At 41.8% G+C, this 14,653-nt stretch overlaps 1 protein-coding gene across 1 annotated transcript in view; it reads left to right on the forward strand.

The window, feature by feature from the left end:
* The window catches only part of LOC143942944 (homeobox protein SIX4-like), a 66,571-nt gene extending 52,324 nt beyond the window's left edge, over positions 1-14,247 (forward strand). The window contains exon 3 of the mRNA XM_077464380.1: positions 12,399-14,247. Coding sequence (XP_077320506.1) covers positions 12,399-13,201 — 803 coding nt within the window. The 3' untranslated portion in view covers positions 13,202-14,247. The remainder of the gene's footprint in view (positions 1-12,398) is intronic.
* The last annotated feature ends 406 nt before the right edge of the window (positions 14,248-14,653 follow it).

Raw genomic sequence — 14,653 nt, forward strand, 5'->3', positions numbered from 1 at the left:
AGTATTGGCTGCTCATACACACCTAGTTTTGGAAGGTATTATGCTTTACCCATACCTAGTAGTTCTGGGTTGATGGAGCTCTGATGGATAGGGCAGTGAGGTATTGAGTGAAAGGAAAGTGGGTGTAAGCGGCGGAAAGTTTTTGCTGTTCTGGCCACATCCCTCCCTTCAGGTTGTCCTACAGGCTTCATGTCAGCATATTTTGATTTGCTCTCTAAACTAGTGTGTTTTTTTTTTTTTTTTTTTTTTTTTTTTTAATAATGTGTCCATGTCAAACCTGATTGTTGGGCTGGCTTGATGGTTCTGATCTCTTACCAAAAAGCTATTTTACAGGGTCTGACAACTCCTACCGTCTACCTCACAGTTCTAACAGACCTAGTAGGAGAAGGTTTAGACTTATTGAAGGTGGGTGCAACACACACACACACACACACACACACACACACACACACACACACACACACACACACACACACACACACACACACACACTCAAGTTCAACAATAAAAAGAAATGAGTACAATCCCATATACACAAACCCCTGAGAGGCAATCGGATTTTCCCTGGATCAACTTTACCTATAAATGTTAGTACCCAGTTATATTGCAACTTTACCTATAAATGTTAGTACCCAGTTATATTGTGTAGATTTAGGAAAGAATCCAGGTCTTTTTTTTTAAAAAGCAATCGACTGAGCTTGTCAGAACCTCCTCTGGAGGGAGTCTATTCCACATTATCACAGCTCTTACTGTGAAGAAACCTTTCCATATTTGGAGATGAAATACTTTTTCCTCTAGATGTAAAGAGTGCTCCCCTTGGCCTCTGTGATGGCCTCAAACTGAATAACTCAACACCAAGTTCACAATATGGACCACTTATGTATTTGTACATGTTAATCATATCCCCCTTATTCTCTTCTCAAGAGGATGCTGGGGTGGCCCACCAGGTCTGAGATTGGGTCGTGGATCTGCTAATCGCCCCAGTCCCTAGCACAGCACCCCCTTCCCCACAGATTGTCATTGACACGCAGTGTTGACATTGTGCTTCCTGGGTTTTTTTTTTTTTTTTTTTAACTGCACCCCAGATCAGACAAGTGATCTGTATTTCTTGAATCGCCAAATCAGCTTCAGTCTAGTGGCTGTGAGAAGGGGTGTTTTAAGATAACCAGATTACCAACAAAGGGGATGTGTAAGCACCAATCAGTACAGAGGTCCATGATGGGTCCACGATGCCCTGGACTCTCCAAGAAGCAGGTTCAATGACACTTATTATTTTACTTTGTAGCTTAAAGAGGAATTGAACATTAAAGTTGAACTATAGCAAAATCTTTTTTTTCTCCATTTTGTATAGGGGGGGGGGGGATAACCCCTATCCCATTATGTAGATTTCCCTTCACTTCCTGTCCCATAGCCAAATTAGAAGTGAGAGCAAATCCCTGTAAATCAAGGGATTTCCTTGGGGACTCCCAGGTCACCAGAACTAGTGTACCCATTGGAAAATGTACCCTTTATTACATTTCCAATTTTCCAAATTTTGGGTAATTTCCATGATAATGGTAAACAGGACCAATAGAGGGGGTATCTCCTCAACAGGGGCACAGACAGCAATAAAAACTGTCAGGTGTTCTAATCCCTCTCCACTCGACTCAAAAAAAAAAAAAAAAAAAAATGTTTTTTCCTTTTTAGTTTATACTTTAAGCACTTCTGATCTTGTAGCCCCAGCCTGTTCAGTCCTCCTGTATTTCATCATGTCACCTGGATAGGTTTGCCTTTCCTTTTTAACACTGGAACCAGTTAGCAGCTATCTCTTGAAAGGATAAGCTGCTTTTTCATGTGAAGAAAGGAAGGTTTTCCATTGAAATATGTTGAGCTTGCCTGTGTGTTTATGGTTTGGCAATAGACAGAGAGACAGCATAACCTTTTCCATTACCTTACTCTATATATTTGTGCACTGTTAGTGCTGCATGATGTTTGTTTAAAGGGGAAGGCCTTGGCAACACATTTTTGTTATACATTTTGTTTTTTACACTGTGATTTAAAATATACTGATTTAGACAGCAATTTTCTATGTAACTTTCTGTGTGTTTTTTATTTATTTTTTTTATTTTTTTGGGGAACAGTCAGTTGTATGTGCAATAGTTTAAATTCTTTAATGTTTTTTATTTCTTTTTAGTTACACCATCCTCACAAATCAAATTATTCCTCCTAGTTGTACAGTTCATCACAGTAAATGTAGTGCATGGTGAACATGCTTGTGTCTATAATCTTACTGCTGTGTATTAATTTTTAATCCATTACTGGTATTTGATGTTTTCTGAATGTGGCATAGTGTTGCCTCCCCATCCCTTTTAAACCTTAACACATATTAATTACACAGCTTCCTACAGCTGGTTAAGGTGGTAATTAAACTCGGTTCCTTATCTGCATTAAATGAGCCTCAGAACCTGTGTATTCCATATGTGTTCAGGTTTAAAGGGATGAGGTGGCAACCCTAATGTGGCACCTAGACCCCTTTCACACCACACCGCCCTTTGCGTCGGAGGTAAAACGCCGCTATTTTTAGCGACGTTTTACCACCAGATTTGCGGCGCATTTCGGCCGCTAGCGGAGCGCTTTTACCCCCCGCTAGCGGCCGCGAAAGGGTTAAATAGTGGTGTTTTGCCGGCGGCATTACAGCGCTGCCCCATTGATTTCAATGGGGAGCAGCGGTGGAGAAGCGGTAAACACACTGCTACTTCACCGTTCCAAAGAAGCTGCTGGCAGGACTTTTTTCTGACGTCCTGCCAGCGCACCGCTGGCACCGCTGTAGTGTGAAAGCCCTCTGGGCTTTCACACTACTAACAATGGTGCAGCTTCTTTAGGGCAGGTTGCAGGCGCTATTTCTAACGCTATAGCGCCTGCAAAACGCCCTGGTGTGAAAGGGGTGCTAGGGTAAAAATAGACTGCAGATAAAATGCACACAATGTCGGTGAACGGCTAGAAAACGCTCTGTAGCAGGAGGTGATCAAATCTGCTCTCGAGCATCGTGCAGGACTGAGGCTTTCACTAATGGACAGTAGCTGTAGCAATGATGGCTGCAGGCACCTACAAAGCCACCCAATGAGGCTGGACCATTCACGGTTACATTTTTATTTTTTTTTATTTTTATTTTTTTTAATAGTGCTTGGATTTCAGCTTTGAAACCACTCTATCAGTAGTTTAAACAGGTACCCTGCAAATTAAAGAGCTAATACCTATCCTGCCACCTGCACCACCAAGAGATAAGCTTGCTGATCAGCATCCAACACTTCAGGCCAACAATAAAATTCCATTCCGAAGTACAATTTTTGAGATTTGCTTCATTGTGTATCTTTTATGTTGTAGGGAGGATTCTGATGATGAGAGTAGTGATCATTTAAAGTGGTTGTAAAGGCACAAGGTTTTTTTACCCTCATGCCTTCTATGCTTCAAGGTAAACAAAACAAAAAGAAAAAACCTGTGTGCAGCAGCCCCCCCCCAATACTTACCTGAGCTCCCTCTCGATCCACCGATGTCCACGAGAGCCTTGCCTCTCCGGGGACTCGCACTTCTGATTGACAGCTGTTGCTGCCAAAAGCCACAGCCAGCGAGTCAATCAGGAGATGGATGGGGCAGGGCCGAGCTCCATGTTTGAATGGACACAGTTGAGGGGGGGGGGTGAGGGGGGGCGGGGGGGCTCCCAACTTGTAGGGGTCAGCAAAATTGAGAAGTCTGCATGTAGTTGAGGGCTAATCTCACCTTTAGCTATACCCCATGACAGAAGGCAGGGATTCTTCTCTCCTGCAGCCGCTGTCACATTTAAAATCAGATCGGCTGTGCGGGGCTCTGCCTGCAAAGCTGTGTCATTCATTCAAAGGGATCAGAAACCCTGTCTCCTACCACAGTAGACAAATTTTGTAGTTTTCAATGGACTATGAGAGTGCTGATCAGCGCCCCAATAGTCCACTGACTTTTTTTTCCTATACCTCCAGTAACTTTATGCTCGTAGAGGTATGAGTAGAGAGCTGTACAAAGTGTCTGTCTGCAGGAGCCTGACATTGCACCCGTGATTCACTGACCACAGGCAGTGCAATGCTTTACAGGTTCCTGGGATTTAAAAAAAAAAAATTATTACTTGCGAAAAAAGGTGTGTGTTTTTTTTTTTTTTTTTTTTTTTTTTTTTTGCACAAAGGTAAAATTATCGTCTGAGAAGATCAACCACTATCAGTTCTTTATTTCCTCAAATGACAGCAGGAATACAAAAGGCAGCCAACACATGCTGGGGCCAAAAAATCTCCCTTCATCAGGGCTTGATCAATGTATTGAAAAACAAAAGTTCTTCATATGTGATTTTTTTTTTTTTTTATTTCTTTTTTTTTTTTGGGGGGGGGGGGGGGGGGGGGGGGTTGAACTAGATAAACTGTTATCTTTTTTTTTTTTTTTTTTAAACAAATGTTTCCAACCAGATTAACTATGTAAACTATGATGGGAGGAGATAAGTCAGTGGTCATGCCAGTATTAGCGGCAAAACTATATGCCATGTAAACTGGCTAGTGCTATATAATAACTGTTACCCTGTCTAAAACTAACAGAAATCACATTACACGAGTCTGGTTTTACACCATTTTTTTTTTTTTTATTTACGATATTTAGTAGGAGTTTTCAGTTGGATTTCTCTATATGCTATGTTTACATGGCATTGATAAGTTAATGAACATTTATATGGTATATTTGTACTTTTTGCAAAATGCAAACCATTGATCTTGTTTGGGGTATGTGACTTACATAATTATTTTATTCTGTTTTCTGTATGAAAAATGTATTCAAAACCTATTATTTGAAAAAAAAAAAAAATCTTTGGCCTAAAGATCAAAGTGTATATGTGTGTGTGTGTGTGTGTGTGTGTGTGTGTGTGTGTATAAAGCAAAACCAAAGTGCCAACTACTTACTCATAGACATTAAATTGTCCCCTGGTCAGGTTATTTGAGACTGGATGAGGCCTACAAATTCTATAACAATTAATGTCTTTGCAGATATTAACCCCTTCGTGCCTAAGCACAACTTTAACTTGTGTTAGTAAAGCCGTACATATCATCACAACTACTTTGCACATCTAGGTGGATTAGCCCTTGTTGGTTTTTTTTTTTTTTTTTCAGGACAAATTGGGCTTTCATTTGGTTTTATCAAAGGAAAACTGGCCCAAACTAGTAAAAAAAATAAATAAAAAATAGCTCTGAATTTCCTGTTACTACCATAACCAACACCTAAGAACAACTCAAAATAAATTCTCCTGCTCCTAACGATCGCAGAGATACCACATATTTGTTTGTACCCGTAGTACAGCTTAGGATCAATAGTGCGCATTTTGTGTTTTTTTTTTTTTTTTTTTTTGTCCTACCTAAACCACAGACACGGATACAATTTAAAAAAAATAAATAAAAAAAAATCTTGCCTAAAATATACAGACCCTGACTTGACCCAAACACGTACCTTGTTGGTGACCTAGATCAAACCTTGATCCAAGTATTTTTATTTTTTTTTTCTTTACATTTTACTTTTTACACGCTTTTTTTTTTTTTTTCTCTCTCCTCTCTGCTTATACACACTTTTTTTTTTTTTTTTTTTCCCCTCTCCATTCACAAAGAGAAACACAGGGACGGTCTTCAGTGACTGATCACTGTGGTAGCCAATCGGATGGCTACCACAACAATCAAGTGACCCAGAATGAGGAGTTCCAGGTCTTGATCATTAGTAGGGTGCCTGGGACCCTTGGTGAGACCTCAGTCTCTTGAGACCCCATATTTGTGTTACATCGGTGGGAAGAGGTTAAAAAGGCTGGCATGGAGGGGGCAAACTCAGACTGAGGTGCAGCAGTACCCCAAACCTTCCTGTCCAGCTGGCTGTTGATCCAGGAATGCAATACTAAGCCTTTGCACAGGTACTTCTACTCGTGCAAATGCTCCGATAATAAAACCGATAGCTTCAAATCTGCAGCCTGCAAGACCGGGTTCACGTGTGTGGGCGATTTGTAAAAAGCTTCAGGTGCAAATTTTTAAAGTGTACTTGAAATCGCACCTGAACTGGACTGAAAATTGTATTGGACTCTCTTCAAAATCGCACTGCGGCTGCCCGAAACATTTGTGAACCGGCTCCATAGAATAACAATGGGCATTGATGCATCCCTACCTTTATAGCTTTTATGGACCACATAAATGACCACTTGGAACATGCAAGAGGCAGCATGGTGCTGATGTTTTTGCTCATCAGAACCTGATGGAGATTCTGCAGTGCCTAAGCAGGAACACTTTCAGGGAGATGCTGCACTTGCAGACATTAGGAGAAGGTCAGCCCATGCATGCATGTCCAACTATTCTATCTCTGGCAAGTTCAACTAAAATACAGGGTACAGCAAAAATAGAGAAAGTTGGGAGTATCAGAAATCGATATGGAGAATCTGTAGGGAAAAAGTGAAAACACGTTAGGGCTTTCAATACTAAAACTTTAATTAAAATGTTTTTTTTTTTTTTTTTTTTTTCATTTAATTTTTTGTCACTTCAAATATGAACGCTTTGAAATCTTTGGGGTTCTGATCACTAGCCGGCTGCTTGTTGAAAATAGTCAATATTTTTCTTTAAAAAGAAAACCAGAGCAAACAAAAAACACTTTCTTCAGCAAATTAAACAAAAACAGCCCATGACTGGTATACAGCAAATGGCACTACAGATCACCACCAGTATAATGGTCCCGCAGCAAGGTTTAGGGTTCCTGTCTGCTACAGGGTCTGGGAAAAGAAAGGATCTTTCCTACTCGTAATCTCTCAGAGCCTCCAAATTCTGTGTTCCATATAGGTACTTAAAGGATGATTTCACTTTTGGGAATGTGTTTTCATGTTCCACCCATTTTTATGGTGGAAGATGTAATGTTAATACTCCTGCAGCCTCTGCCTGCTCTGCTGCCTCTAGTGACTGTGAACCAGGGATCTTCTCCCGCTGTCACTGTTTAAAAAAAAAAAAAATACAGCCGTGCGGGGCTCCTCCCACCAGGCCGCTTTGTGAATGAAAACTGCAAGTACCTACAGCCTTTGCTGGTGTCTGCTTGTAGTTCTCAGTTAACTACCATGGTGATGTTGTCTCTTATCAGTGTGCATCTGCCTGCCTGTACCTGGTACGAGCAGACAGATAAACTGAGAATTCCGCAGGGGTCCTACATGCTTTTCAGACGCCATCATCATACATGCAAAAAGATGTGCATTTATTTTTAGAAAGGTGAACTTATCCTTTTAATAATCCTGGGAAAGCTGCAAATCAGCTTTCCCTTTCTATTGGATCACTCTGGAACCTGTTATCCTGCATGAGTGAGAATCCCTGAGTACTCCAACTGAGCTTCTTTTCATTCCTCCTTAAAGGGACTATAACGGAAATAATGGGGACACTCCTCTACCTTCCAGTACCTATCCCTGCCATCCTGTACAACCTGTTTATAAATATTATTTCCAGCCTGCAGGCAGAGCCAGGTACACGGCCATACCAATCTACACCCATGGGAAGGGCTGTCTTCAAAGCGTTTCACGTGTTTCTTGTTGTAGCAATTGCAGAGCTTTTTAAGATTAGTCACTAGAGGGAGCCCTTAGGGGTTCTGTGGAATTAGTTTGTTGACAGCTGTTAAGGTACCTGCTGCACAAAGTGTATTGTTTTCTATGAGTGAGATATCAATATCAACACCGTTTGTAAGCTAAACTGACAAGTGAACATGTAATACAAGTGCCGAATCTCTCGGCTGTTATGGTGTCTGGGTTACCAAGAAACCATAGAAGAATCAGCCGTGTTACCTTTCTACTCCGGCTTTTCTTATTTACTGGAGGGCTTTAACCAGAGGTCAATGCCCACCAGTCTAGTTTGCAATACCTACTGTACATTTGTGTAACCACGACATTGGCATAATGTCTTCCAGAATAAAGAGCACAAGAAACAAATGTCAATGAGCTGAACCCAGACTAGGAAGAATATCATGAATACTGGTATTGTCATTAAAGAGGAGCTCTGCTCATTTCTATAAAGATTATCAGCAGCTACAAATATTGTACCCAGGGATCCAGTGCTGTCTCCACCTGGGCCAGTTCTTCGCCAGTCTCCCAGTGCTACCAACTTGGATATGAGAAGCAGGCTCACTGCCTGGTGTTTAACATTCTGATTGGTCCCACAACCTCCTGGGACCTGTGACTTGTCCCAGGAGGTTGCTGGTGCACAGGCCAAATGGGTTTACATGGACAAAAGCAGACTTATGCAGTACAGCAGTGCGAAGGACAGCCTAGATGTAGAAATGACCGTAACCCACAGGGACCAATCTGATTTCAGCCTAATAAAGTCAGACTAGTGAATGATCAAAGGAGACCCCTGTGATAATAAAATTATTATTATTTTTTTTTTTTTGTGTGACAGTTACTTTACATTTAGTTCTAAAGTCAGCATCTTTGTTTAACCACTTCAATACAGGGCATTTTCAGTTTTCAGCGCTGTAACATTTTGAATGACAATTGCGTGGTCATGCTACACTGTACCCAATTTTTTCCCCCACAAATAAATAAAGTTTTTGTTTGGTGGCATTTGGTATTTTGCACTATAAACAAAATAAGAGTTTGGAAAAAAAAAAACACATTTTATATTTTTTGCTATAATAATAATATCCCAAATTATTTATTTTTAACCACTTGCCGCCCGCCCTATTACAAATAGACGGCGGCAAAGTGTTTTGATAATCCTGACCGGACGTCATATGACGTCCTCAGGATTATGAGCCGCTGCGCGCCCCCGGGGGCGCGCATCGCGGCGATCGTTGTTGCGGGGGGGCCAGTCTGACACCCGGCAACTACGATCTCGGTAAAGAGTCTCCGACGGAGACTCTTTACCACGTGATCAGCCGTGTCCAATCACGGCTGATCACAGTGTAAATGGGAAGAGCCGGTGATCGGCTTTTCCTCACTCGCGTCTGTCAGACGCGAGTAGAGGAGAGCCGATCGGCTGCTCCTCTGACAGGGGGGGTGTCTGTGCTGATCGATTATCAGCACAGCCCCCCCCGAGGATGCCCACACTGGATCACCAGGGACACCACCAGGGAAAAGGTAATCCTCCCTAGACCACCAGGGATGCCCATGGTCAGCACAATGGATGCCAATCAGTGCCCACAATGGGCATCACTGATTGGCATCCATTAGTACAGTATAAAACCAATGCCGCCTATCAGTGCCCACCCGTGCCGCCTATCAGTGCCCACCCATGCCCATCTGTGCCGCCTATCCATGCCCATCTGTGCCGCCTATCCATGCCAATCCGTGCCAGCTATCAGTGCCAATTTGTGCCACCTATCAGTGTCCATCCGTGCCGCCCATCCGTGCCGCCTATCAGTGTCCATCAATGCCACCTCATCAGTGCCATTTCATTGGTGCCCATCAGTGCCGCCTTATCAGTGCCCATCAGTGTAGCCCCATCAGTGCCCATCAGTGAAGGAGAAAACGTACTTATTTACAAAGTTTTGAAACTGAAACAAAAAAAAAAACATTATTTTTTTCAAAATTTCCGGTATTTTTTTATTTGTAGCGCAAAAAAAAAAAAACGTAGAGGTGATCAAATACCACCAAAAGAAAGCTCTATTTGTGGGAAAAAAATGATAACAATTTCATTTGGGTACAGTGTAGCATGACCGCGCAATTGTCATTCAAAGTGCGACAGCGCTGAAAGCTCAAAATTGGTCTGGGCAGGAAGGTGTTTAAGTGCCCTGTATTGAAGTGGTTAAACATTTTTTCCTTTGTCTAGGCTGATATGTATTCTTCTACATATTTTTGGTAAAAAAAAAAAAAAATAGCAAGAAGCGTATATTGATTGGTTTGCGCAAAAGTTATTATTTTTTTTTTTTTTCGTGACTAACATATCGGACACTTTTGGGACCACTGACTGTTCTACAGCAATCAATGCTATAAATATGCATTGATTACTGTATAAATGTCACTGGCAGGGAAGGAGTTAACACTAAGGGGTGATCAAGGGGTTGAATGTGTTACGTAGGGATTGATTCTAACTGTATGAACACACAATCTGTCTCCTCTCCCCTGACAGGACATGGATCTGTGTTTACACACACAGATCCATGGTCCTGCTCTGTAACGAGCGATTGTGAGTGCCCGGCGGACACGTGTCCCCTATACCACCAGGAAGCCGAAGACGTCATGTGACACCCACCCAGGATGGGAGATCCCATCTGTGGATGCCATATGACAATATGCGGGTAGGGAAGTGGTTTAAATGCCTGTCCAGATTTGTTGTTTTTTTTTTTTTTTTTTTTTTTAAATACCATCTTTGTTCTAGAAGTGTGTTTTTTTTTTTATTTTTTTTTGTTTTTTTTTTTTTTTTTAACTTTCCCATTGGGACACATCAGCAAGTGGGAGGAAAAAGTTATGCATATGTAGAGATTAACTAAAATTGGCGCATGCAAAAGCTCCAGGCCCCTCCATCAGTGGGAGGAGTAAACTGCTTATTCTGAGGGCACTTTTGCTTGCTCTCTGCTGAGCTGCCTCTGTGTATCTGTGAGACACACAGCGCAGCTCGGCTCTGCCCCCCTCCCTACTCTCTGGCTGTGATTAACAGCCGATAAGAGCAGATTTTGGGAGTCGTACATCAAAACATGACCTGCTGTGCGTAGACAAGTGGCAGTCTCAGCCTGGACCCCCGCCAAGTCACGCCCCCAGCATGTTTCACTTCACCCACTGGAGCTTGCATCATGGGGATGGGTTTGCTGTGATTAACAGCAGCGAGAGCCAATGGTTTCCGCTATATCTCAGCCAATGACGTGGCAGAGATTCAGGAGAGCTTCTGCTCTTGTGCATATCTCAGGATTGTGCTCAGGTGAGGCTGAGGGGGGAGCTGCACACTGAAGGTTTTTTTAAAATATGCATTAAATGCATGAAGGCAAAAAACTTTCAGGCTTTAGAACCAACTTTAATTGAACAAGCTGAAGTTAGAAGCTGATTGGCCACCATGCAGAGTTGCACCAGAGTTCCAGATTCTGGAGTTCTGCTCCAGTTTTTGTAAATTCCCCCCCCCCCCCCCCCAAAAATGTCCTCTTAACCACTTGCCGACCAGCCGCCGCAGTTCTGCGCAGAATGACGCGGCTGGGCGAAACGCCGGTTTGCCCTGTGACCACTTGGGGCACACGAAAAACCAGGATCTGTGTGTGCAAACACAGTTTTTGGTTCTCTGAGGGGAGAAGTGACAGATCATCTGTTCGTACAGACTATGAACAGTGATCTATCTCTTCCCCTACACATTCCCCTCCCCCTTCAGTTATAACACACACTAGGGAACATATCAAGCCCTTGATCACCCCTTGTAGTTAACCCCTTCACTGCCAGCAACGTTTTTACAGTAATCAATGCATTTTATAGCACTGATTGCTGTAAAAATGCCAGTGGTCCCAAAAATGTGTCAAAATTGTCTGACATGCCTTCCATAATGTGGCAGTCCCAATAAAAATTGCAGATCGCTGCCATTACTAGTAAAAAAAAAAAAAAATTTATAAAAATGCCATGAAACTATAACGTTTGTGCAAACCAATCAATATACACTTATTGCAATTTTAATTTTTTTAACCAAAAATATGTTGAATACTACATATTGGCCTAAACTGCGGAAAAAATATTTTTGGGGGATAATTATTATAGCATAAATTTTTTTTCAAAATTGTCACTCTTTATTTTATCGCGCAAAAAATAAAAACCAAAGAGGTGATCAAATACCACCAAAAGAAAACTCTATTTATGGGAACAAAAGGATGTCAATTTTGTTTGGGTGCAACGTCGCATGGCCGCGCAATTGTCAGCTAAAATGACACAGTGCCGAATCGCAAAAAGTGCTCTGCTCAGTAAGGGGGTAAAATCTTCCAGGGCTGAAGCAGTTAAACAAGTGTCTCCATTGTTTTTTTTTTTTTTTTTTATTTTACTTTTCTTGTTCTGGTGACATCTCAGACTATATTGGATTGTCCCTTTTAATTCCTGGGAAAGTGGTCACCAGTACAGGCAGAGAGAGCGAATAATTCTAAGGGCAATAAAAACCTGACAGGGGTTCTAACTCAATCACCAAACCCAAATCTTTACTTAGGCTCCATACACACTATCAGATTTTCTGCTGTTTTTTTTTCCTTCAGATTTACCAAAACCATATACTACACGGTTTTGGTAAATCTGAAGGAAAAAATCAGCAGAAAATCAGATAGTGTGTATGGGTCTTTATACTTTAATACGGCTGGATGCTCCTTTTTGGGCCCCTTTGCTCTCAGCAGAGATCTGTCTTGTTTTGCAGCGTATTTTTACATTGTGTATCTTTTCTGATCATGCTTTCTTTTCTTGTTTGCAGGGAATCTTTCCATTGCTCCTGGTACTTCAGATGGGGGGACGTTTACAAGTGACACCACCTCAAACAGCGATCAAGGGAAAGTGTTCCTCAGCTCCCTGCCGCCCAGCACAGTCGTGTATACTGTTCCGCATTCTATAAAACAGGATGGTCTGGAACGCAGCCTCGTCTTCTCTCAGTTAATGCCTGTTAATCAAAACACAGCACACGTAAACATTAGCATGCCTTCAGAGGATGCCTTGCAGTCCGTTGCTGCCTCCTTAGTAAACGGAACTCACTCCCCAAATTTCGCCCTTGCTCCTTCTACCTTAATTAGCGCAGCCGGGCAGCTTGCTTCTGTTACAGGGAACCAAGCGGCGGCTCTCAACCAGCCCATTTCTGCACCCGTCGCCGTCACCACAGCCAGCGTCACTCCCACTAGTAACGCAAACTTTGCACCTCTTCCAAACTGTCACTACATCACTACTCAAGACATGTTGTCTATTTCTACACCACAGGCAGGCCTGGGGGAACCCATCACCACAAGCAGCAATAATAACACCAGCCACTTGGCTCATCAGGTCCATCATCAGGATTTCAACAACCAGCACAATCTGGTTCTGCAGCGTGTACCTGAGGCAAAGGAGAATTACCTATCAATTGCCCAGAACACCACTATTAGTGGCAGCGTCATGCTGTTAGATGCAAAATCCCAGTATGTCCTAAGTAGTATGATCAACTCTGGCTGTGAGGAACTTGAAGGTGACAAAAAGGAGTTGGTCAAGCTTCAGAATGTTCAAATGGATGAAGATATGCAAGACATGTAATAAAAAAAAGTTTCTAAAAAGTCAATGGATTCTGATGACCCTTTTTACAGTTTCATCAATAGTTGACTAAAGTTGGATCTTTTTGGCAAATCACCCCTTTGTTTTTCTCATTTTGATCTTCTACCCTCCAAAAGCCAGTTAAATCCTTTTTTTTTAACTTGGTTATTTAAAGGAAGCACCACTTTGGTGTACGAAACAAAAAATAACAATTTTTTTGGTACTTTATTACTTTTTGGGCTATGCTGGAAATGTATATAAAATTGTCAAATAAGGGATAAAACAATGGCATCCTCCCCTTCCCCCAAGACCACACTCTTGACACTTTTTTTTTTTTTTTCCTTTCAAACTTTATTAGACAAATTGAAATGTTACATTTGAGCAGTGACTTTGCAGTGAGCTTCTGCTAATACAAGAATGTTATTAATCTTTGCCAATTATGCTGTCCAACTAAAACAGTAGAATTCCGTGTCATTTACTTAAGGTATTGTATACAGACCTCCTTCTTTGTAGTGGCAGTTGTACAACTCTTAAATTTAATTTACTTGTAGCAAAAGCTGAAAATATGCAAGACTTTTTTTGGAAAACACTAAAAGTGAATGTTGAAAAGCCTTAGAATAGCAAATCGTAACTTTTTTTTTTTTTTCATAGTTTGGGCTTGTTCTCTGCTGCTGCAATGATTTTTTTTATTTTAATCTAAATCTAGCTATTTAAAAAAAAAAAAATACCTGTGCCTTCTGGCCTGTGGGCCATTTATTTAGCAGCAAAGCACATACTAAAGAGTGGAGCGGTCATATGTGTGTTGTTTGTCTGGTTATATTTGAGATACGTTTTTTCACCGTACCTTTTACTGACAGTGAAGCCCCAACACAGATTTTTGTTGGACGATTCAATCCACTTGTTAGGTTAGATCAAAGCTCTCCAAACCTTTTAAACAAAGAGCTGGTATACTGTCCTTCAGACTTCAGGGTTGCCGAACTGTGGGTGTAGCAATTGCCTCAGGCCTTGTGGTCAGTGGGAATTCCCCATTGTTGATGTCAGTGGGGGGGGGGGGGGGGCGGGGGGAATAGTGCCCAATCATTGGTGTCATGTGGGAGGAATTAGGCCTCACTGTTATTATCAATGGGAGGAATTATGCCCCAATGTATCAATACTGTCTTGTATCAGTTTGAGGTATAGTGCCCCAAGGGCAAGGTAAAGACAAGCAAAGGAACACGTTTGGTCATTGTTTGGAGACCACTGGTTAGATGGTCATAAAATAATGGCTAATGACTTCACTGGGTGACAATTACCATGTATGTTTGTGACCTTTTTTTTGCTGGCAATATATCCTTTGTTAGCATCACTTGAGTTGGCTTCCAGGAATAAGGTCCAGGCTTCCAGTGGTATGCCCAGCACATGGACAGGAGACCTGCAGACAGTTTTTATGTTTTGTTGGATTGTGTAGCATCACAT

The sequence above is a fragment of the Lithobates pipiens genome, unplaced genomic scaffold, assembly GCF_037356315.1.
Source record: "Lithobates pipiens isolate NorthernLeopardFrog02 unplaced genomic scaffold, aLitPip1_a1.2 Scaffold_30, whole genome shotgun sequence".
Classification (NCBI taxonomy): Eukaryota; Metazoa; Chordata; class Amphibia; order Anura; family Ranidae; genus Lithobates; species Lithobates pipiens.